The sequence below is a fragment of the Bolinopsis microptera genome, chromosome 2, assembly GCF_026151205.1.
Source record: "Bolinopsis microptera isolate Bmic1 chromosome 2, MBARI_Bmic_1.0, whole genome shotgun sequence".
NCBI classification, from domain to species: Eukaryota; Metazoa; Ctenophora; class Tentaculata; order Lobata; family Bolinopsidae; genus Bolinopsis; species Bolinopsis microptera.
In genome coordinates this window covers 7,348,858-7,374,368 of record NC_087073.1, presented here as the reverse complement: position 1 = coordinate 7,374,368, position 25,511 = coordinate 7,348,858, and the positions used below count along the sequence as shown (strand labels likewise).

The window sequence follows — 25,511 nt, the reverse complement described above, 5'->3', positions numbered from 1 at the left end:
CGACAAAGAAACCTCATTTATCGCGATGTAGTAATTTCTGGTGTCACAATCGAAAGAAAAACAGAAGCCCGTTTCTTAGGTGTTATAATAGATAACATACTGAACTGGTCGCAACATATTTCTGCCATGAAAATGAAAATGGCCAGATACATTGGAGTCATGTACAAACTTAAAAAATATTTGCCTCTGGAAGCACGTTTACAAATATATCACAGCTTTGTGCAGTCTCACCTTAATTACTGCTCCCTCGTCTGGGGTTTTGCTGCCAAATCCCATATAGAAACACTATTTGTTAAACAGAAAATGGGTCTTAGAGCAATACTACCAGGTTTTGTTAATTACTGGTACAAAGATGGTACACCACCAGCAAGTACCAAGTCTGGTTTCTATGTACACAAAATATTGACAGTTCATAGTATCATCGTAAAGAACGCATTAGTTTTTATACATAAGCTGAAAAACTTCCCAAGTCTAGTGCCTCCCTCTATAAAGAAAACAATACCTAACAGTGCACCAATATTTAACGTCGCCGATCCGGATTCGAGTCTTACAACTTTATGGTCAGATGAATACGGTAAACACCCTTACAACAATTCAGTATTCTACAAAGGTCCACTATTAGCAATAAACAGATATAGTGTCGCAGCAACTTCCTTGCCAAGTCTATTCAACCTTAACATCTACAAAAGGTGCATAAAAAACATGCTCATTGATCAACAAAACGAGGGCATTGCAGACGAATGGCCTAACTTTATGTTATACAATATAACGGGACTAAGGAAATCAGAGCGCAACATCAACCGTAATGCTAATAATAACTCTGTCCCATAAGCACGCCGTCACAGAATCAATTTCACTGCATACCATCTCAGTTACACTGCCATCAATTCGCCAGCAAAAACGGCATGACGCTATGCGACTGATAACAGTCGTTAAATTTTAAAAATTTTGGAATAGCGAGCTAGCAGTAGCTATGCGCCTGTTTCCACTCTAACAACTCTAAAAAGCATATTAATATGATAATGTCAACTAAAGGCAACTTTATATATGCTCAGCTATGTTTTGTTCGACAAGCTCTATTATATACATTTTAATCGTTTTAATGAGATCTAATCTTGTACGAGTTTTGAGTTTGAATTGATAACACTTATTATATATATTATTTTTTGAGTAAACATTGGCTGGTACTTCGGGCCGGTCCCCAACAAAAAAAAATTGATATGAAATTGGGAAAATTATCACATTTCAACTATTTAAAACAAAGTGAGATTAAAATAGACAAGATACGATAAAAGAGGTATTACTATTAGTATTAATATGGCTGATGGCGAGCACGATCACGCAAAAATCAAAATTACCCTGAATAATCTGAGAATTGATAAATAGTCATGATAAAAACTCAAATCAACGGCCCTGTGCTCGAATTTAATATATAAATTGCGCAACGCTTAAATGATCTTTGTGGTGAAAGCGCATGTTTGTCTTCGATAGGTCTGTTACAATAAACCATTGATTGGTCATTCTCTCGCCTAATCATAATGTTTCTAAAACCGTAAAAATCACATCAGCTGACTTGACGTAATCCTTTTCACTTTTAATGCTCTTTAAAAAACAAATTAACAAATTAAACTAAGCATAAAACACAGAAACAAGATGTCAACCCCTCCAACCCATTAGCTCACCCATATGAGACATGGCACCTTTTTCAAGTTCATTTTCTCTGGCCTGAGCCTTCTCTAACTTAACGAAGGCTTCTCTGATAGTTTTATCGTGGGGAGCGTGTTTTACTGCTATCTCTAGTTCCCTCTTAGCATCGCCCAGTTTCTGTTCCTTCATGTAGCTTTTATATATGGTGTAGTGCGCCTGAAAATAGTATAAACTTGAAGCTGCTATATCATTCGTGAAACTGAATCATGAATGAACATACAGTTGGCAAACATGTATATTGTATAGTTTATAGTTATACCAGCTCTAAAAGTTTACTAAATCAGTAATAAGTTGCCTCGTAACTCCCCGAATCGCAAAATTAAAACCCACTTTTTTGGGCCAAGTTGACACTTGACCCTTCTTACCTTCTTAGAGTCGGTTAGTTATTATTATTACCTTTGCTAGCTTTGTTGGGTTCTTTAAGTTCTCATTCAGTAAGTACTTAGCTGCCTCGCCAGCGTATCTTCTACAGTCAAACGTTTTCCCTTGCTCCAAACACGCCTGAGCTAAGTTCAGCGAGATCCGTATCTGGAAATTTAATCACTCTAAGTTTAACCGGTGATACCCGAAAATTATTGCTTTAAATATTTCAACGGCAACCAGACGCAGCTCGGCGCGCGGGTCGGTAGGTTATAAACCTACATGCCACCACTTCTCAAAAACCGTTAGTATTTAAACGATACGATACTTGTCATTTGAAAATTGTTTCATGGTTGTCATGAGAATTGAGATGTATCATAATTTGTAACATTCCGAGTTTAAGATCTACTTGATACCTTCTCTCACAAATACCATACTAAAGAATACGATACGATCGTACCGGAACAGTTTTATATCACGTTAACTATTCGTTCGCAGTTTATTATTTAGCTTTCAAGCAGTATATATTTTGTTTTCTATATTCTTTCAGACTTTTACTTAAGTCTAGTTTTACAATACTTTATCATATTTTATCGAACTAAGGTGTAGTATTGCCAGATCCCAGTTCATTTTGTAACGGAGTTTTATATTGACAGGAAACGATGTAACAGAGTCGATATATTTTAATGTTGCCATGGGGTGGCAAGTCCCCACACATCGTGGTCCGGTGGTTTCATTGCGTCCTAATATACAGAGGCAACACATAGGCGCGGTAATATTTTGTAAATAGTGCGATTCCGCACCTGCTCAAAACCGCTTTTGACAAAACACTTTTGAGGCAAAAAACCCGCAATTAAGCTGAGTAATTCTCAAAATTTGCAGCCTTTAAGTATTCTCAGGTTGGATTATTCAACTGGATAGTATATAATATTAAGTATAACGTTACCTTACACGCTGCGTTTAACATCACAATTAACTTACAAAGTGTCTTACAATGAGTTTTCTGACAATTGAACCTATTGAACCTATTGAGAGGTTTAGAAGTGGGCAACTTCACGGCCATCACGCAATCTGCGGACCACCTCCTTGACTGCACCAGTCTATTATCGAGTTAGAGTTTTCTGCACTGTATTCAGGAGTAGAGGGCTTTTCTGGAAGGGTGTCTAGGAAGTTTCCAAGACATGTCTTGAAGCTTGCCAAAGTCTTTGAGTATTGACAATGCAAGATGTATTTATAGAATTATTCTCATAGAAGGTTTTACAATTAGATGGACAGGATGGCTCGGGCTATTTGAGCTGGTGATGAGCATAATTGAAGTAGAATAATAGCATTCAATATTATAACTTTTTAACTTTACAATAGAAGACTCCAACACATTCTGGGAGGGGGGTCCAATTGCTAGATTTGGTATAATTGCTCATGCGTGAAGCCAAAGTAACCTATTCTTGCCAATATTTTAAAATATAATCATCTAAGACTAAGTGCCGACATTGCTTTGTAAGTTGTATATAATTTGATGAATTAAGTATTCCCGAATCACATTTTATCATTTCATGCAATAAGATCCAGATCACTGGCAAACAAATTTTCGAAAAATATTGTAGGTGACATATTTTCTATTGTTTGGTTTTTACAGCTGGTGATCTATGAAAGTATTTAAAGATTTAAGGATGAAACCCCCCCCCCCCCCCTTATGACATAGGGTTAAAATGCTCCCCTCACGTGATATGACCGAATAAGTAAGTTAGTTTAATTTCTCGTTGGCTTTCCCTTTGGCTTACCTTCTCTTCCTGCAGTTTCCACTCCTCATCCTCGTCAGAAGGAGAGTGAGAGTCTAGGATCCTGTAACCCTTCAGATAGCTGTTGTAAGCCTGCCGAGAGTTCTTCTTGAACGTTTCGTTCCCTTTCTGAGGATTCGGTGTTTTTTGTCAAATGTTGCGTCTATCAGATGTCTGGTGAAAATATAGACAGATTTGTGCGGTCAGGTTTCAAAAAAAGCAGTGGTGTTAGACTTTAGAGACTAGATGCTATAGTATCATAGTATGTACTGTATTTCACAGGTCTGCTTTTATTTTTAATCCCTCACCTGTCTGCAGATAGCAGCTAGTTTCAGCACTCCATCTAGTGGAATGTCTCGTCTATCATCCATGGGCATGGCATCGTACTCATTGAGCTTGTTATCGTCGTAGTAAGTAACCACTTCTATATCCAGCAGTACTGAAACAAACTGGGTAAATATAAGTCTGTTGCACAACTGCACTGAGTTATATGAACCACTGAAGTGCTAACATACTCATTACTCGATTGGGTATGTATTGACTATCACAGGCTTGTATCAGCAGAACTGATCAACTGTTTGTGGTGTTTTAATGAAGTAGCCGTCGGTGCCGTGCCGACCATGTTTCATTGTTTCAATCTATTATCTAGTCATCTTATAATATTGTGCTCAGACATGGCCAATGTCGGCACACTTTTTGCTATTCAGAGTTATTTCCTTATTAATTTCCTGGACACATAACCTCGGTTACTTTCATTATTACTTTATCATATATGCAATCATGTGATTCTACCTCAACAGTGACTTCTACTGCACTTAAGTTTAATATTGGGTAGAACCATTTGTTGGTTTGTAATTTGTCGTGTTCTGTACTGTTCATTACTCTGCCGCTAGATGTTGTAAAGACCCGTATAGAGCCACCTCTAAGGGCTTTGAGACAGTTTATTAAATATAATAATCAATAATATCGAAAGTCGTTTCAAAATATTTTCAAACTCAAAGTTGAAATCACACTCACACTAAAAAGATCAATTATTTTGTCAAATAGTAAAAATTAAAAAAACTCTCGACACATTACAGTACGTGAGCATGATTAGCATGCCTTTCATTTTATTTGTACCACTCAAGTCCCAGAACCTTTTATCTTTTAATTCTGCTTGCTATAGTTTGTTATAATATACGGCTATTCTAATTTCTAGAAATTTTCAAGCGTGACGATGAAAATTTTTATCGCGAGAATTATCTTTAAGATTTAGTGCATTAAAAATCCGCGCGGAGTGGGGTAAGGCTTGCTGTTATCAGCGCTTTGGCAGTGAAAAATATGCTGAAATATGTCAGTCCATTAAGCGAACGTTGTTTATTACTGCTCGTTTATTGTGTGTTTGCTGTCGTCCTATGTTATGTTATGTTATGATATGATGTCATGATTTAGCGATTATTGGTCGCTGTATTACTCAATCATCCCTCATCTATTGGACTTCCTCAAACCAGGTACGTTGTGTAGCAGAAATGCTGGCCAGCTGTCCTCTGAGTTAGCTAGTGTTGACTGTTGCTCAAGAAGCACGCGTTTTGCGTTCGATTTGTAAATATTTATTGAAAATAAGCTAGGTAGGGACGTGATGTTCTTGTTGGTGTCTGTTAGAGCTAGTAAAGGTCCTTTAAAAAAGATGGATGCTTTGAAACATCGGTTATTGTACGTATCTAGCCATTCGCTACTGTTCTCATGATTTGAACCATGCGTGGGTATGTTATCTGGAAACAAATTTCTAATTGATACAGGTACTGTGTTGGGAAAGTGCTTCATGCGGTGCATTAATGTAAGCGCATTCTTTACGATGATGCCGTGTATTGTCAAAATCTCAAATTTGCAGAATGCTTCTCTGGTGTGAGCTGGCAATTTGCCGTCTTTGTAAAAGTAATTTACATATCCTGGCATAACCATCCGCATTCCTTGCTTTTGTCTACGGAATAATGTCTCAATGTGACATTTTGCCGCGAATCCCCAGGCTAACGAGCAGTAGTTAACATGTGCCTCAATAAAACTATGGTAGAGTTGTAGTCGCACTTTTAGGGGCAGATGTCGTTTTAATTTGAACATGATGCCTATGTACCTACTCATTTTTAATCTTACCGCTGTGATATGTTTACACCATGTTAGTTTCTCATCAATTATAACACCCAGAAACCGTGCCTCAGTAACCCGTTCAATGTTTGTTCCAGATATGTTGAGACTTATTTTGGAATAATCTACTTTACGGTTACTGAAGACCATATAGTGGGTCTTCTTCAGGTTTAAAGAAAGCCCGTTGCTACTTACCCAATTCACTAGAAGTGTTGCAATCATGGAGAGCTTATTTTGAATTTCTTCCTCGTTATGGCCCGTGACTATAATATTTGCATCATCGGCGTAAAGTATGAACTTGGCCAGGTCTGAGATTCCGGGGAGGTCGTTTATATAGATGACGAAGAGTAGGGGGCCCAGAATAGAGCCTTGAGGAATACCATAATTGATCGTCTTGGGACTGGAATCAACCCCGTTGACTGTGACGAACTGATGTCAACGGGGTTGATTCCAGTCCCAAGACGATCAATTATGGTATTCCTCAAGGCTCTATTCTCTAAGATCCCTTTGTTGAATTTAAATTGAATAAAGCTTGCTGTAATATCGTCAAGAAAACAAACTTACATACTAAGATAGATTTATATTTTGATCTCACTTTTCAATTTAATTACAGTCGGTCGTAGTATAAAATTTTGGTGTGCTTGAACCGCTTGGCAGATGATCTCTGAATTATTGTTATTCTATTATAATAGTAATACAAGCATATATATATATATATATATATATAAGAGAAGAAAACCAGTTGTATATATATTATTATATTTATATACATAAAGAAAGGTATATGAAGTTGTAAATTAGTTAATCATTTTTTAGATATTGATCATGGTTTAGATTTTAGTACCATAGCCGCCTATAATTCCTCACTTAGTAAACACCTTTCTGTCATTATAGTAGACGCTTTAGCTCTTTAGTATTTAAGCCCAATGTTAGTAAATCAGACAAAGAAAAGGCTATGGAAGCTAGAGAGGGGTTCTACCAAACCCAATTGAAAACCCTAGAAAGGTTTGAGGGTATGAACACCCTTGATAGTAACCACTAACCATATACTTTTTAAGTCTGCCGGAGCTTAGTTTTAGTTTTTGTATTTGTAGATTTTACTTAGTTATACCAATATTCCAGAGACGTGCGTAAAATTTTTTTTACTTTAATATAAATTTTACAGGTTTTTTTTGTGATTTTAAGTGATTTTCCGAGAATCAGTTATCAGTATTTAGATATGAGGTAAGATAAGAGTATATTTTTAACGGCTTTCAGTTTCTTTTTTAAATTTCCGTTCATCAGATTTTCCCACTGCTTTTAGTTTGTATTTAATCTCAATTGTATATGATTCGTATTTGACATAGTTACTTTAATGATATGATTTCTCAGAATTGATGTAAATAAATGATGCAAAGACTTACGAAGATCTAATCACAACCGCTTTCTTTTATTGTGTAGAAGTCCAGCCAATGAAATATATATATATATACATTCTATATATACAAGCAGACGATTACTATGCTTGTTTTAAATCACACGATAGGCTCCAGTTTATTTCACAAGGACAAGCAGTAGTTTAGTTCAGAAAAATCATTAATCATTCTTAATATCAACGTTCATATTATATCGTCCTGCTTTATGTATAGTAAGATTCTATTATTATTATTATATACATAGTTGAATCATCTCAGAGCAATTAACAAGATTTCTCCCAGAATGGCGTTGGAAATATTTCCGAAGTTGTAAATCATTCTTGACGTTCTAAATAAAAAAAGGCCTTTGCAAGATGGCAAACAGGAGCTACGACAGTTTCCACGTGTCACAACTTGAAGGCCACACTTTTAACAAAACATCTGACCACGTGATAGGGGCTGTTCTGGTTCTTTGCGTGCTCGTCGGAATTGTTGGTAACATATCATCTCTTATTTTCTTCAGCAGTAGGACAAAAGAATGTTTTCCGAATGTTCTGTACACAGTAATCAGCGCTGTGGATGCTTGCACCTGCGCTCTGACTCTTCCAGTCAGCTGTTCCCTGATGAGCGGTAGAAAGTCAGTAGGAATGTTCCTAAACTCCACACTGTGTGGGGTGTGGTATGCTCCCTTCTACTTTACACTGCGCTTCTCCCAGTTCATGGTCTGGTTATGGGTGTCACCAGGACTCTTGCTATTCTCGGCCTGATTCGCACATTTAACAGATCAGTAATTCTGGCGGCATGTTTGGTTTATGCTGGGTATATTCTCGTTGTGGAAACTTTATCCTTGGGATCTGGAACTACCATGTTTGTGTACGTCCCTTTAGTTGCATCCTGTACTGAAACCAACTCCGTGGATCCGGCTGATTGGAAATATACAGTCCTAGTCATAAACAACCTTGTCAACCTGATCCTTATCTCTATGATCGTATTTGTGTGCTTCATCTTGAGTATCGTGGCACTGGCAAGGGGATCCAGTCCTGGAGGCAAAGATTTCAGAAGAGCTTCCATCACAATCACAATCTTTACAGCCGTATTTCTTGTCTGCAATTTGCCCCATTTTCTGGCTGAAATTTTGAACAACATATTCTTCCTCTGGATACCGTCTCTCGGAATTGGAGCCACCCAGAGTCCCTTCTTCGTGTGGTATTTCATCTTGCTTGGATACAGGGTACTTATCCCCGTCAATGCTGCTCTCAATCCTTGCGTGTACTTGTGGAGGATGGAAAGGTTCCGGGGGTGGATCCTGGATTGTTTCTCAAATAGCCGCACTTGATAAAAACTGTGTCATGTAAACAAATTTCCGGATATCATGTCATGTTATTAAGGAGCGAGGGAGTGGACAGTGAAATTTTGGACTCGGATAAATATTACCAGATTAATCCAAGATTTTAGTAAAATGTTTACTATTCTTTATATTTTTTATAATCTACAATCTACAACTCTTAGACTGGCCCTGGCTTTTAACAATTAACGCACGGCAATTTTTCAAACCATAAGCTTCACAAGGGCAAAAAACTCAATTATAATCGAAAACAAATCGACTGACCAATTCAACAAAATTGTTGAAGAAATTGAATGATAATGACAATGTTCTAATACAATAAATTCGTAGTAAGGTGTTATTTCCTGTGTCTGATTTTGAGAATTATATGGTTCAACGTTTTAAAGCACTAATAAAACTTACATCTAGCTTTCTTGGGGATCCTAGGTGGGACACCCATATCTCCATAGCAATAAAGGCACTCCGCCAGAAAACGAGCCTTCTCCCCCTTCTTCATACTGTTAACGGAGATGTCGACAGCAGGAATGTTGACTCCGTCCCCCACGATAAAATCGTGAGTTCTGGAACGCAGTCTGGTGGAGTCGATGGGCTCGTCGTGTCCTTCAGCGTATATCGAGTAGTGAACTGGGTGAAGTAGAAGTTAACTTTTTGCTACGGGTATTTAGGAGAATTCAACAAAGATATTATTAGTAACAGCAGATTACAGAATTACCAGTGTCACGTTGCAAACTCATAACCTTGCAATTTAATGTCGATATAATACAATCTATAAAACTCCCAAACTTACTTCGAACCCATGCTCGGGATGGTATGATAGCTCCGGAGCCAGGCTTTATCATTTGTTTGATAATAAACCCGTCATCTGTTAACTTTTCAGTGAAGAGATGCTCTATTCCCTTGAACGCTCCCTGATAATGATATAGAGGGATTCAATAATAATTTATTGTATCGTTTAAATTGTTCTATTTCATTCATGTAATGTAACATTCGATGTTTTGAGTGAAAAGTTCGCTGATAAGTCATAAAATGTGAGTATTTCATCTTAGAATTTTTTCTTAGAAACGTGAAAGATATAAACATAACATACGTCCTTATGAGCGTTTGGATCAATCCCGATAGGGGAGATTTCATTTGTGTCCCACAGTTCCGGTTTCTTGAAGTCATTAAAATCATTTAATGGGGTTTCTTGCTTTACTGTAAACGTGGTTCCTTTTCCAGAGAAGAGGTTATCAACGTCTATCCCTTCTTCTAACCGGACTTCTTGCTTGTAGAACTGGAAAATGCTAGATTGAGAAATTTGGGACGAAAGTAAATTTTAGTGAGTTAGGTAAACATTGACTGTCAATGAATTACTCACAGAAGAATTGACAGTACAATGAATTTACCGGGTGGTTAAACATATTTACTATTGGTCACAACATTAGTACATTAGTAAATTAGTACATTAGTAAATTAGTACATTTGCAACGCACCTGATCGTTGTTAGGGTTGTAAGTGGCAGTTTCTTGATTTTCCATATTAGTGTCTAACTGATAAAACAAGTTGAATTAATGATAATAAATTATACGCTATTTATACCAATTTTATTATTTTATAAGACGGCCAAACATCTTCTTGTAACAAAACACAAACCTACACACTAAGATCATTCAGATTTCAGTAGTTGTAATTTAAGCTAAGAAGACAAGGTATTACGGACAATTATCGAGAATGTTTTATTACAAAACAGATATAAAACAATAACATCAAATAATTCTTAAATATCAGTCATAAAATATCAAAAACCAGTGTAATAAAGATTGTATGAATAATACCAAAATATTATCACTGCCAAAAATATAGCAAAAGTTGTCTCTCCTTTTCAAATATCACGTTTCCCGTTTTAAGATAAAATTAACTTCAGCAAAAAATTTTAAATATAGTCATATTACCTTTAAAATATTAATATAAGAGCCAATAAAAATAAATAATAAGTAGTCAAAATTATATTCAGTATTATATTAACAGATTTGGACTCTGGTGAGGAGGTGAGGCATATTTTTGACACGTGACAGTGATTCTAGAGCTTGATTGGTCTATAGTGGAAGCTGATTGGTTTATTGCTGTCACGTTTCAAACAAACATGCCAAGCCTCCCCGCCAGAATCAACATATATACATCTCTTTCGTATTTTCTATAGTCATCAAAGAAAATTGAAGTCTAAACCGATCGTTTTGAAAAAAATAAACATAAATTGTTAATAAAATGGTACAAAATCCCATAAATGTATATACACCCTAAGATCATGTACAGAAAGTACAATCTTGATGAAGGTTTCTAAAATCTCAAACCCTCCAGTTGTTCTAGTCAATGGGATTTGCAGCTTAAATCGAAACAAATTCCAAACAATTAACCACTCTGTGCCGTTTTCAGCTCCGCTGTTTTCGATACCAGCGTTTCCTTTTTTTGCATGAGTTTGTTGAATATTTGCTTATAAAGATCAGGTTCAAGCTCCCTACATTTACCGAGATCGATATTTCCCAAAAGATATGTTGAATTCTTGCCAAGTCCACTGATCGACACGTCAATCATGCTATCTTTCAATATCTCCATCAAAACCTTAACATTGTCTCCAGCAATCTTGATCGAAATATCGAGTTGGTCAGTGGAGACTTTTGCAAAATCAGACAGGTAGTATTTGATAAATGGTGTTCTATCAACAACTTTAACTACGAACACATCACAGGTTACCTCAAACAGCTTCGAGATTTTCATAACCTTCTTTGCAAATATAGCCTCATCAAGAATCCACTTCATTTCCTCCATCTCGTCGGAGAGGGTGTCCTCTTCATTCCTATCTGCGTTCTTCACCAGGAAACTCTTGATGATTTTCATGAAAGCAAGGTGGCACCTGAGTTGAAGCCACTCAATCTTGAACACAGCCGCTAAATTGTGAAACTCTCGGAAGTTTCCTTTCTGGATGTCCACTTTACCGCTGTACAGACCGGCAAAAAACTGTCGAACAACATCAGCGGTGAAAATTTTAAAGTCAACAGAAGTTCTGCCCAGTTTGAAGAACATGTTCTGGAACACCGGACTATGGAGGGATAGGATCATGGAGTTAGCTCTCATCTTCTGGTCCTCTTGTAGCTTTATCTCTATGTTCCCGTGTACAGGACAGTCCAGGTTCTCTATACCAAAATCTGCTGGTAACGATATCTTAGACACTGCCATGCTGGGGATATTTACATGTTAGATTACCCGTTCACAGTTCGAGCAACGGTTGAAAAGTTTAAAAAGTTGGCCATTGTAAATCTTAGTTGTTTTGGAGAGTGATGAATGATATCAGGAAAACCTAACTCGCTCCGAATGAAAAATCTTGAAAAAATGATTTGTCTAAAAATAAAAACTCTAAATGTTGCTGATGAACTATTGGTAAATTCAATTTTAAAACAATAACCCAATGAAGGAGGCAACCGTGAAAAATATACTGACTGAATTTTAAATAATTTTCAGGGCGTCGGCAAAGGGGCACTACAAAACAGAAAATTTTGATTATGAAGTATGTATAAATAATAAATATTATATAAATAATAGATATAAACATTTCAATCCAGCACAAAAATGTCATATGCTCTGAATTATGAATTGATCACAGATCAACATATGCAACCAGTTTAATAAAACTGTCACAGGTATCTCCTGATAATGAACTTCTTATATTACCCCACTCCAAAGTTTTTCCGTAGCTTGTAGGTCTTCCAAGATACGAAAGATACACTGAATAAAAACCTGAGGGATTATTTAAACATTGTTTATGTTTCTCTGCAACAAGATGAATTTTGTTTGCCGAAATAAGTTCTGAGTGCCGTAAGCACGAATGATTTGATTGAGAAGTGTCCTTCAGAAGCTGTATATTAAAATTCTCCGGATTCTCGATAGTTCCGGGTGCTATTTTTAGTATGAAACAGCAATGTGGTAGAGAACAATTCTCAGTTTCTCGTTGGTAATGCGGAAAACGAAAATGAAGAACAGTTTCTTTGAAAAGGAAATCATTAAGAGGAACCCACTTTCTTGAGACGGTCCTTCTCGATTCATAACATGAAACCAGTTCCGGACATGCTAATAATAAATTCAATAGTCTTGGTAACTCACGACAGCGATCATTCAAAAACTGTGGATTCACTCGAGAAAAGCCCCTTCGATCTTTTAACACGACCATCTTTTCTAATGCCTGGTCATCAAATTCTTTAAAAATGAAACTTCTAAGATAAGAAAGAGCTTCAAAAACCATGTACATATTCTTGACCTCATTCATTTGCGATATAACATCGATCCAGGCATGAATGCCTTGTACTTTTCTTGCAACCTTTGAGCGAATGTTTATTGACTCCGTTAATTTCATACATCTTGCATGAATGTCAAGGGAATTTTTACCATGGAAAAGGTTGATAATATTTTCGTATGATATGTCTGAACCAGGGTCTGGATCATCGATCATTTGATGATTTGAAAACTTCAGGAGAGATTTCAGAGTCTGTCTATTCAGCTGAGCGACCATCTTCGCATCCAAAGAAGAAAGTTTGTCCATGTTTTCTAACAAGATATCAAATATCTCCTCATATAACTCAGGTTCTTGTTGTCTACACTTCACCAAGTCCATGGTCTTTAACAAAAACCTGCAACTATTGCTCAATCCTGTTTCAGTAATATTACAAATATTATCCCTCACAGTTTGCAACAGGACGACTACATTCTCTCCTGTTATCTTTATCGCAATTTCCAGCTTCTCCTCAGAGAGATTGGTAAAGTCAGATAAGTAGAATTGAACAAATTGGGTAATGCCTTGTGAGCTTATCTTTTTAATGAAAAGATCAGCAGTTATATTCAGCAATTCTGAACTTTTAGAAGCTGTCAAAGAAAATATTGCCTCCTCAAAAATCCACGACATTCTTCCCAGGGTATCAGCCAGAGGATCACCACCATTAGTATACCTCATGTTGTATTCCACAAGAAGATCATTGATTATCTTACAGAAAACATGCTCACATCTCAATATCAACCACTCAATCTTAAAAACTGTAGCCATCTTGTACATCTCTCTAAAGTTGTCCCTGTAAACATCTACTTTACCATCGTACAAACCCGCTAGAAACTGTCCAACAACATCAGCCCTAAAATCGTCCAAGTCTACAGAAGTTCTACCCAGGTTAAAGAACATGTTCTGGAACACCGGACTATGGAGGGATAGGATCATGGAGTTAGCTCTCATCTTCTGGTCCTCTTGTAACTTTATCTCTATGTTCCCGTGTACAGGACAGTCCAGGTTCTCTATACCAAAATCTGCTGGTAACGATATCTTAGACACTGCCATGCTGAGGATAATTACATGTTTTACATGGACAGTTTAAAAAACAGCAAAATCAGTCATATGTATAATGCATGTTACATGTGCAATTTGTATCACAATTTGTATCAAAAATCAGCATTGCAGTATTTTGGCTGCTAACCTATGTTAGTAACAGAGATGGATATATAGTCACACCCACGGTACCAACCTCGGTAAAGGGATCAATATTTCAGAAAAAGAGCTCTCGACTTGTACTGTTATAAAACATATTATTATATATACTAATACTAAAAGGATGAATTTAAAGTTTAAAAGGATGTAAAAGATGTAAAAATACACAATGTCTGATCCAAAAGCTGTATACCTTAAAATTACAGATATTTAATTTAAAATAAAAATAAAAATACCAACGCATCGAGTACAGGCGAAAAATATTCTTTAAAAATTGAAATATGCTTTTCGGGGTATAGTATTTGTTATATTATTATGAAGCAATTTCATAACAATTAAATAAGCAATTTGTACAGTCACACAATGCCAAATTGTCAGGAAGTTGGCAAAAATTGATCAACATATGCGACCAATCGGACATAATTACGATTATCATAAATATCATTACCCCATCTCCAATATCGCCCATGTTGATAATATAACTCAGCAATGGGTCTCCCAATAAATGAAGGGTACATAATTTCGGGACTATTATAAGTGGGGTTAAGCACCTCAACGACAAGATGAATCTTTTCAGCAGATACTAATTCAGAGTGTTGATTTGGCAGAACATTCCGTTCCACTAGTTGGATATTGAAATTATTTGGATTCTCCATAGTTTCAGGAGTTATCTTCAGTTCAAAATAACAACGAGTTTGGGCACAATTTTCAGTTTCTGGTTGGTGATGCGGAAAAGAAAATTGATAAAAAATCTCCTTGAAAAGAAAATCACCAATAGGTACAGTCTTGATAGCGACAGTTCTTCTCGATTCATGACATGAGATAAGGTCTTGGCATTGGAACAACAAGTTCAATCCTTTTTGTGACGTCATATAAAAAAATTTTGATTGGTCAAATAAAAATTGAGGATTTACACGCGAAAAGCCCCTACGATCCTTCAGCATAACCAACTTTTCAAGTGACTTACTGCCAATTTCTTGTAAAACGTAAAATTCCACGGTGAAAAGAGCCTCAAAAACCATGTACATGTTCTTCACCTCTTTCATTTGCGATATAAAATCGATCCACGTGCAAAGTCCTTCCTCCTTTCTTGCAACACTGGATTCCCTAGTGATTTGCATCGGTTCCATCACATTACAACAGATTTCATCAATATCATTACGAAAAAAGTTGATAATATTCTCATGGGTCAAGTCTGAACCAGTTTCTGGATCGTCAACTGTTTGCTGATTTGAAAATACCAATAGAGATTTAAGAGTCTGTCTATTAAGCTGGGCAACCATTTTGGCATCTGATCCTGTGAAGTTGTCCATGTTTTCCAGCAAGATATCAAATATATCCTCATACAACTCAGGTTCTTGTTGTCTACATTTCACCAAGTCCATGTTCCTTAACAAGAACCTGCAACTATTGCTCAATCCTGTTTCAGTAATATTACAAATATTATCCCTCACAGTTTGCAACAGGACGACTACATTCTCTCCTGTTATCTTTATCGCAATTTCCAGCTTCTCCTCAGAGAGATTGGTAAAGTCAGATAAGTAGAATTGAACAAATTGGGTAATGCCTTGTGAGCTTATCTTTTTAATGAAAAGATCAGCAGTTATATTCAGCAATTCTGAACTTTTAGAAGCTGTCAAAGAAAATATTGCCTCCTCAAAAATCCACGACATTCTTCCCAGGGTATCAGCCAGAGGATCACCACCATTAGTATACCTCATGTTGTATTCCACAAGAAGATCATTGATTATCTTACAGAAAACATGCTCACATCTCAATATCAACCACTCAATCTTAAAAACTGTAGCCATCTTGTACATCTCTCTAAAGTTGTCCCTGTAAACATCTACTTTACCATCGTACAAACCCGCTAGAAACTGTCCAACAACATCAGCCCTAAAATCGTCCAAGTCTACAGAAGTTCTGCCCAGTTTGAAGAACATGTTCTGGAACACCGGACTATGGAGGGATAGGATCATGGAGTTAGCTCTCATCTTCTGGTCCTCTTGTAACTTTATCTCCATGTTCCCGTGTACAGGACAGTCCAGGTTCTCTATACCAAAATCTGCTGGTAACGATATCTTAGACACTGCCATGCTGGGGATATTTATATTTTAGATTACCCGTTCACAGTTCGAGTAACGGTTAAAAAGTTTTAAAAGTTGGCTTAACATTGAACATCTTTGATGTTTTGGAGAGAATGATTAATGATATCAGGAAAACCTAACTCCGACTTAAAAATCTTACGTCAACAACATAAATAACAAAACAAAACTCAATAGATTATAAGTAAAAGTGACATTCAACATGATTGGTCTGAAAATAGAAATTGATCACATATCAACATACGCAACCAGTCTGACAAAACTATCGCAGGTATCTCCTGATAATGAACTTCTTATAACACCCCACGCCAAAGTTTTTCCGTAGTTTGTAAGAGAGGGTCTTCCAAAATACGAAAGATGCACAGTTAGTGGATAAAAACCTGAGGGATCATTTCCACACCGTTTATATCTCTCTGCAACAAGATGAATTTTGTTTCCCGAAATAAGTTCAGAATGATTTGATTGAGAAGTGTCCTTCATGAGCTGTATATTAAAATTCTTCGGATTCTCGATAGTTCCGGGTGCTATTTTTAATTTGAAACAGCAGTCTGATGGTAGAGAACAATTCTCAGTTTCTCGTTGGTGATGCGGAAAATGAAAATGAAGAACAGTTTCTTTGGAAAGGAAATCATCAAGAGGAACCCACTGTTTTGAGACGGTTCGTCTCGATTCATAACATGAAACCAGTTCCGGACATGCTAATAATAAATTCAATAGTCTTGGTAACTTATGACAGCTAAATTGATCATTTAAAAACTGTGGATTTACTCGAGAAAAGCCCCTGCGATCTTTTAACAAGACCAATTTTTCTAACGTCTGGTCATCAAATTCTTTTAAAATGAAATTGCTAAGATAAAATAGAGATTCAAAAACCATGTACATATTCTTGACCTCTTTCATTTGCGATATAACATCGATCCAGGCATGAATGCCTTGTACTTTTCTTGCAACCTTTGAGTGAATTTTTATTGACTCCGTTAATTTCACACATCTTACATGAATTTGAATGGAATATTTACCATGGAAAAGGTTGATAATATTTTCGTATGATATGTCTGAACCAGGGTCTGGATCATCGATTATTTGCTGATTTGATAATTTCAGGAGAGATTTCAGAGTCTGTCTGTTCAGCTGAGCGACCATTTTAGCATCCAAAGAAGAAATTTTGTCCATGTTTTCCAACAAGATATCAAATATCTCCTCATATAACTCAGGTTCTTGTTGTCTACACTTCACCAAGTCCATGGTCTTTAACAAGAACCTGCAACTATTGCTCAACCCTGTTTCAGTAATATTACAAATATTATTTCTCACAGTTTGCAACATGACGACTACATTCTCTCCTGTTATCTTTATCGCAATGTCCAGCTTTTCCTCAGAGAGATTGGTAAAGTCAGACAAGTAGAATTGAACAAATTGGGTAATGCCTTGTGAGCTTATCTTTTTAATGAAAAGATCAGCAGTTATATTCAGCAATTCTGAACTTTTAGAAGCTGTCAAAGAAAATATTGCCTCCTCAAAAATCCACAACATTCTTCCCAATGTATCAGCCAGAGGATCACCACCAATAGTATACCTCATGTTATACTCCACAAGAAGATCATTTATTATCTTACAGAAAACATGCTCACATCTCAATATCAACCACTCAATCTTAAAAACTGCAGCCATCTTGTACATCTCTCTAAAGTTTTCCCTGTAAACCTCTACTTTACCATCGTACAAACCCGCTAGAAACTGTCCAACAACATCAGCCCTAAAATCGTCCAAGTCTATAGAAGTTCTGCCCAGGTTAAAGAACATGTTCTGAAACACCGGACTATGGAGGGATAGGATCATGGAGTTAGCTCTCATCTTCTGATCCTCTTGTAGCTTTATCTCTATGTTCCCGTGGACCGGACAGTCCAGGTTCTCTATACCAAAATCTGCTGGTAACGATATCTTAGACACTGCCATGCTGGGGATATTTACATGTTAGATTACCCGCTCACAGTTCGAGCAACGGTTAAAAAGTTAAAACAGTTGGCCATTGTAAATCTTAGTTGTTTTGGAGAGAGTGATTAATGATATCAGGAAAACCTAACTCGCTCCGACTGAAAAATCTTACGTCAACAACATAAATAACAAAACAACCTCAATATAAGACACGGTTAAGTAAAAGTGACATTCAACATGATTTGTCTGAAAATAAAAACTCTAAATTTGTTGCTGATGAACTATTGGTAAATTCAATTTTAAAACAATAATCCAATGAAGGAGGCAACCGTGAAAAATATACTGACTGAATTTTAACTAATTTTCAGGGCGTCGGCAAAGGGGCACTACAAAACAGAATATTTTGATTATGAAGTATGTATAAATATAAATATTATATAAATAATAGATACATAAACATTTCAATCCAGCACAAAAATGTCATATGCTCTGAATTATGAATTGATCACAGATCAACATATGCAACCAGTTTGATAAAACTGTCACAGGTATCTCCTGATAATGAACTTCGTATATTACCCCACTCCAAAGTTTTTCCGTAGCTTGTAGGTCTTCCAAAATACGAAAGATACACTGAATAAAAACCTGAGGGATTATTTACATATTGTTTATGTCTCTCTGCAACAAGATGAATTTTGTTTGCCGAAATAAGTTCTGAGTGCCGTAAGCACGAATAATTTGATTGGGAAGTGTCCTTTAGAAGCTGTATATTAAAATTCTCCGGATTCTCGATAGTTCCGGGTGCTATTTTTAGTATGAAACAGCAATGTGGTAGAAAACAATTCTCAGTTTCTCGTTGGTGATGCGGAAAACGAAAATGAAGAACAGTTTCTTTGAAAAGGAAATCATTAAGAGGAACCCACTTTTTTGAGACGGTCCTTCTCGATTCATAACATGAAACCAGTTCCGGACATGCTAATAATAAATTCAATAGTCTTGGTAACTCACGACAGCGATCAATTAAAAACTGTGGATTCACTCGTGAAAAGCCCCTTCGATCTTTTAACACGACCATCTTTTCTAATGCCTGGTCATCAAATTCTTTATAAATGAAACTTGTAAGATAAAAAAGAGCTTCAAAAACCATGTACATATTCTTGACCTCTTTCATTTGCGATATAACATCGATCCAGGCATGAATGCCTTGTACTTTTCTTGCAACCTTTGAGCGAATTTTTATTGACTCCGTTAATTTATCACATCTTCCACGAATTTCAAGGACAACTTTACCATGGAAAAGGTTGATAATATTTTCGTATGATATGTCCGAACCAGGGTCTGGATCATCGATTATTTGCTGATTTGAAAATTTCAGGAGAGATTTCAGAGTCTGTCTGTTCAGCTGAGCGACCATTTTAGCATCCAAAGAAGAAAGTTTGTCCATGTTTTCCAACAAGATATCAAATATCTCCTCGTATAACTCAGGTTCTTGTTGTCTACACTTCACCAAGTCGATGTTCCTTAACAAGAACCTGCAACTATTGCTCAATCCTGTTTCAGTAATATTACAAATATTATCCCTCACAGTTTGCAACAGGACGACTACATTCTCTCCTGTTATCTTTATCGCAATGTCCAGCTTCTCCTCAGAGAGATTGGCAAAGTCAGATAAGTAGAATTGAACAAATTGGGTAATGCCTTGTGAGCTTATCTTTTTAATGAAAAGATCAGCAGTTATATTCAGCAATTCTGAACTTTTAGAAGCTGTCAAAGAAAATATTGCCTCCTCAAAAATCCACAACATTCTTCCCAATGTATCAGCAAGAGGATCACCACCAATAGTATATCTCATGTTATACTCCACAAGAAGATCATTGATTATCTTACAGAAAACATGCTCACATCTCAATCCCAACCACTCAATCTTAAAAACTGCAGCCATCTTGTACATCTCTCTAAAGTTATCCCTGTAAACCTCTACTTTACCATCGTACAAACCCGCTAGAAACTGTCCAACAACATCAGCCCTAAAATCGTCCAACAACATCAGCGGTGAAAATTTTGAAGTCAACAGAAGTTCTGCCCAGTTTAAAGAACATGTTCTGAAACACCGGACTATGGAGGGATAGGATCATAGAGTTAGCTCTCATCTTCTGGTCCTCTTGTAGCTTTATCTCTATGTTCCCGTGTACAGGACAGTCCAGGTTCTCTATACCAAAATCTGCTGGTAACGATATCTTAGAAACTGCCATGCTGGACGAGAATTAGGTTAGATAAACAGAGAAATCAAATTTTGAGATGTTATATCAATTCGTCATTGAAATACATAACACTTTATTTTAAGGTAGAATGAGTTAATTTTGCTTCGAAGAAATAACATTGCCATACAGTAGATTCAACTTTAAGATAGTTGATAATATAATGAATGATGTCAAATCTTAAATAATGAATCAAATAATGATATCAATAACTGAATGAATTATTAAAGACAATTCAATACGGCCAAATAAATACAATTTGTGGACAACCCTGTACCTTAAAGAAGCAAACTGGCATACAAAGTACCTCAAATTTGGAGCAAAACAACCCAAGTAACAATAAATAAATCAGCATCTAGCAGAAAAATAACGATATGCAGCACAATCAATTATTTTTAAGATTATGAAAATTAAGCTGAACAGATAATCGATCCTTCAATATTCTAATACGAAAGTCAGATTTTCATAACAGCTCAAAAACATTTTATGGATTAGGGAAATCACTTTCCAAGCCATCATTAAAAATTCAGACAAAAATCCAGCCTTTAATGGGGAAGCTACAGTTCAACATTTCCACATCTTCACAGTTCGACAATTCAACAGTTTAACAGTTTACATCACAGTTCCGAAAGGTCAGAACAAAATATTTACCAGGGAAAATAAGGGATACAACTCAGTTACCTGTAGCACCCTAAGTAGGGTTCATAGCGTCGTCCCCTGGGAGAGGCTCAGCTACAGCAGTGTTCAGAGTGATGTTGTCCCGACTATTCTCTGTGGTCCCAGGGGAGTCACTGGCAGGAGGGGTTCTCTGTTGGGGCGTCCTGCTGCCTCCCATCTGAGGGGTACCGGCTGATGGAGGGGATACCATGGTTGTGGCAGGGGACATAGGAGGGGGCATGTTACCCGACATCATCACCGCCGCCCCAACCCCAGCACCGCCAGTCGGGTTCTTGTTCAGCATCTGCTTGTTCTTGTTGTCCGGAGACATCATGTTAGGTGTACCTGGGCCGCGAGATAGGGCTCCTGGTGGCAGGTCTCTAGACATCTGGTTCAGTTGCATCTCCCTGGAAAGGGCGGAGTGGGCCATGGAACTTGGGGGTAGGTGGGGAGGGAAGTTTCCAGATCCGATAGTCTGATTGGGTACCACTGATTGGTTATTCAGCATGACGCCAGCGTGCATGGCTTGACTAACCATGATTTGATCTGCCATAATTTTCTGAGGCATGCTCATAGCGCTCTGATTCTGAACCATGTTAGCAGCAGACATGTTTGGAGGAGCTGGCCCCATCCCAGGGATCATACTGCTGCCAGGACCTATCATTCCTGAAACGAACAAATGTTACACTGTCACCAATACCATTTTCAAACATTAAAAAGTAATTCTCCAGGAATGGCACAGAAGTGAAAGTGAGAAGATAACCTGTCACCCACCCGATCGTGAGGGTAGGACGTTGTTCCCGGCCCCGGCCTGAGCAGCACTCATCATCCCTCCGGAGTGTTGGGTTGTCATGATGGTCTGTCCACTGACCGGGTTATAGACCATCCTGGGCCCCATGTTACTGCCCTGCACCAGGGTCAGGCCGTGAGGGCCGTTGTACATGCCGCCCGCCATCCTCTGATACAGCTGCTGTTGCTGCTGCATTGCTATAGGATCTCCTGAGCGATAGTGTGTAGATAAGTTGCAGCCTGCAGGTTACTAATCACATGTTCACTTGCTGAGCAGTGCTACAACAATGATTGTTAGTCCTAAATACAGTCATATTCAGCAACCATTAGTAGCTTACCCATAGATTGCATGGGGTAGTGGCCAGGCTGACCGGGGATCGGTCTCTGCTCAGGATTCATGACTCCTCTCATCATCATGTTATTCGACAACATAGTCTGGTTGGGAGGAGGTCCCATCCTCGGTCCAACCCCACCTAACCTGCAGAGTTGAAAATTAGAAAGTGGTTGTGAGAAGACTGGAGAAAGGTCTACTTATCATAGAGTGGATGTGATTGTAGGCTGACCTCTAGCCGTCCACAATTTGGACACTTCTTTTCGCAAAGTTGTAACAGTAAAAGTGGTGAGGTTATGCTCTACTACATTTAGTCCTATTTTTAGTCATAATTGTTTGAATAACAGTGCTTATCATCAAAGGCCTGAAGTATAAAAGTATAAAATATGTGTAATATTTAAAGTTGGACAATAGCCTAAAGGCTCACGCATCCTTTAGGTCGCCTTTTTGGCCGCCTTCATAGTAAAAACCGTATATAAAGTTACAATTTAAACTTTCGCAACTATAAGTCTTAGAATAGGACTCTAAGTTTTGATATATATAATATATATTTCTTTCTCCATTTATGCTTGTTGAATTCGTGCTGTGAATTATGCTGTTTGATAACTGTTCAGACTTGAAAAACAATTAATCAGTTGCCCTTAAAGACGAATTGAGTCAACTCAGAAAGTATCTAGAATAATCAGTTAAACCCTTACTCACGGGTTGTTGAACACTGCACTTGGAGAGGAGATGTTGGGGGATCTGGGAATGTCTACGCCCTGAAATTCAGTCAGAATCACGTTAATTTAAATGACACATTCGAGAAAAATCTCTACAAAATTAAAATCCATCTTCAAAAAATTGCATCCGCAGTTTATATAATCTATGTATTAATCTTAGAATATTTTAAACCCTGTCCTCAAATAGTTCTTTGTAAAATGCACAATAAACCAAATAAAATTGACCGAACTCAAATCCGCAGTAAATTTCTTAACGGAAAATACTTCCTGTGGGCACTAACAATGTAGAAAACCTGTGCAGAAAAACCCCCAGGTCATAGTGTACAGTGGCGTAAAATCACCTAATTTGTTCAATTTTAGGGATGGGCACAATCAGGGAGGGGGCGCATTTTCTGCGGGGGGGGGGGGGGGGGCGCCAACAGGCAACGTTACACAGTGTACAACAAGCCTGATGACTATAACGCTGACAGTACGAAGATTATACTTATTAGTTGTTACTTGTTGCCCTGATATTTTGGCCAAGATGTTATAGTCTCACTGGCACAGTGATATACATTGAGCATCACCACTTCGCCAGTAAACTTCTCCTCCCCTTACTACATATTATTATACATCATAATCACTCAGAGTACATGTACACAGTTTCGACACAAAAATTGATGGAACTGGAAAACATTCGGTTCAAAAATACCGCTATTGAGTAGTGGCCATTTCGAATGAGCCGATACCATGCATAATTGTTCACCCTTCAAGATGCGATGATTATAGAGTATCGCGTGGCGGCAAATCGGCCAAATATACATTTATTTGTAAAAATCGGCTAATTTCGCGCGGATACTTCTGTAAGAATACAGTTCGCGCCCCAATAAAACAACTGGGCGCAAAACTACTTTTTTCTCCATTTTGACTGTCGTTACTGATGTCCTAGTAAGGAGTAGTACCTTAGAAGGGTAGGTGTATTATAACAGTACTATTTTGTAGAAGTATAGTTCTAGAAACCAGTGGGGGTGGGGTTCTCTTCTAACACGTTACAGTGAAACCCACCTGAGCAGGAGGTTGTCCCAGGGGGGTAGGTTGAGGTGTGGTCATGGGCATGTTCTTATTTCTAGCGGGCATGTTCAGGGAGGCCATGCTCTCGTTGATGGATCTGCTCTGAGCCATGACATTCTGGGTGATGTCCTGAACAGTGGAGCCTCTGTTGGGGTGGCGGATACTGGGGCCCTGGAATGGAGCTCCCTCTACACCTTGCGCGTACATGTTGTTCTTTATCATCTGCAATTAACTTGTCAAATATTACTATTTTAATACAAGACATAATGTTCTTTATCATCTGCGGTCAGTGTACTTATTGATTACTGTTGTCAGACCAAATGCAACAATATGACAGTTTCTTCACAAATTCATTTTATAATTTCTGACAGTGGAGGTACATCTCAGATTCCGTATATAATATACCTACTCTAAAAACCAACCTGAGGTCTAGCTCCCAAGTTTTCTAATCGTTTGTGTCTCATCATGTTTGTCATGACATTTCCCAGAGTAGCTTTCTTGCTAACTTGTTGTCTTCCTGCACCTGTAGCACAAATGCATACGTTATTTCGTGCAAGTATAACATAACAGGTATCATAACCTATTACAACTCATAACCATAATCTTATATTTATATGAAAAGTGCCTTTCTAACGGCATCAATTATAAGATTTGATTATATCCTTTCATGGTTGCTCCAAACTCGGTCCTACGTTTTTACGGTAGGTCACTTTCAGTGAACTTTAAACACAATCAATATGCCCTCATAATTGATTGTTTATCATTACAATTGTAGGTTTGGTTGTTAAGTAAGCAAATTACGGTATTAAGTTAACTGTAAATGACAGTAAACATGAACACGTGGTCACCCTAATTGTTACAAAACAGAACTTTCGGGAACTTCAAAGCTGCTCTGAACAGCACCAACACAGTTACCATTCTGTCCTGTTTCATACAAACAGGATCCAATTATGAAATTATCTATGAAACTAAGAGGTATGAAAAAGGAGCAACTTTAGCCACCGGGACGTTTTGTAACTTTTGGGAGAGCTTATTAACCGTTAACGTACAATTACCTTACGTTCCAATATTATAACCAAATATTGTGACTTGTATGTCAAATAGTTTCCGACAAGACTTGACAATAAATGAAGCATATAACTATTATAGTATATATAATAGTATATTATATATATTATATATATTATATATAATATATATAATAGTATATTATATATTGTTGCAAAGTGTTTTGAAGTTTAGACCTCATCCTAATTACCTATTACTGCTGAGATAACACTTAAATATGGGAAAACTCTTTTCTCATCTCAGAATATTCTCGTGCACTTTCTGAGTAGTTATTGTTTTGAGGCGGGTAAAAATTGTTGCAGATCTTGAGTATTTTCTAACTTTCTAACAGGGTTTCCAGAATCTTCCATGAATAATCTATTCTAGAACTGGCGGCCTATTTTTGTCGCTG

General features: G+C 37.3%; 2 protein-coding genes across 3 annotated transcripts in view; both read right to left on the bottom strand.

Annotated features, from left to right (window-relative positions):
- Positions 1–1,203: 1,203 nt before the first annotated feature.
- On the bottom strand, positions 1,204–10,248 carry LOC134811528 (inactive peptidyl-prolyl cis-trans isomerase FKBP6-like). The gene is made up of 8 exons (XM_063818388.1): positions 10,178–10,248; positions 9,793–9,978; positions 9,493–9,613; positions 9,108–9,329; positions 4,154–4,284; positions 3,849–3,974; positions 2,104–2,235; positions 1,204–1,863 (listed from the first exon to the last, which is right to left on the bottom strand). Exons 1-8 carry the CDS (start codon positions 10,220–10,222, stop codon positions 1,657–1,659), a joined length of 1,170 nt encoding a protein of 389 aa, XP_063674458.1. The 5' UTR covers positions 10,223–10,248; the 3' UTR covers positions 1,204–1,656.
- A 10,455-nt stretch (positions 10,249–20,703) lies between these two features.
- The window catches only part of LOC134811527 (uncharacterized), a 47,825-nt gene continuing 43,017 nt past the window's right edge, over positions 20,704–25,511 (bottom strand). For both annotated transcript variants that reach the window (XM_063818387.1, XM_063818386.1), the window contains 6 exons: positions 24,475–24,575; positions 24,047–24,274; positions 22,983–23,041; positions 22,288–22,427; positions 21,935–22,159; positions 20,704–21,826 (listed from right to left, as the gene is read on the bottom strand). In XM_063818387.1, coding sequence (XP_063674457.1) covers positions 21,195–21,826; positions 21,935–22,159; positions 22,288–22,427; positions 22,983–23,041; positions 24,047–24,274; positions 24,475–24,575 — 1,385 coding nt within the window. In that variant the 3' untranslated portion in view covers positions 20,704–21,194. The remainder of the gene's footprint in view (positions 21,827–21,934; positions 22,160–22,287; positions 22,428–22,982; positions 23,042–24,046; positions 24,275–24,474; positions 24,576–25,511) is intronic.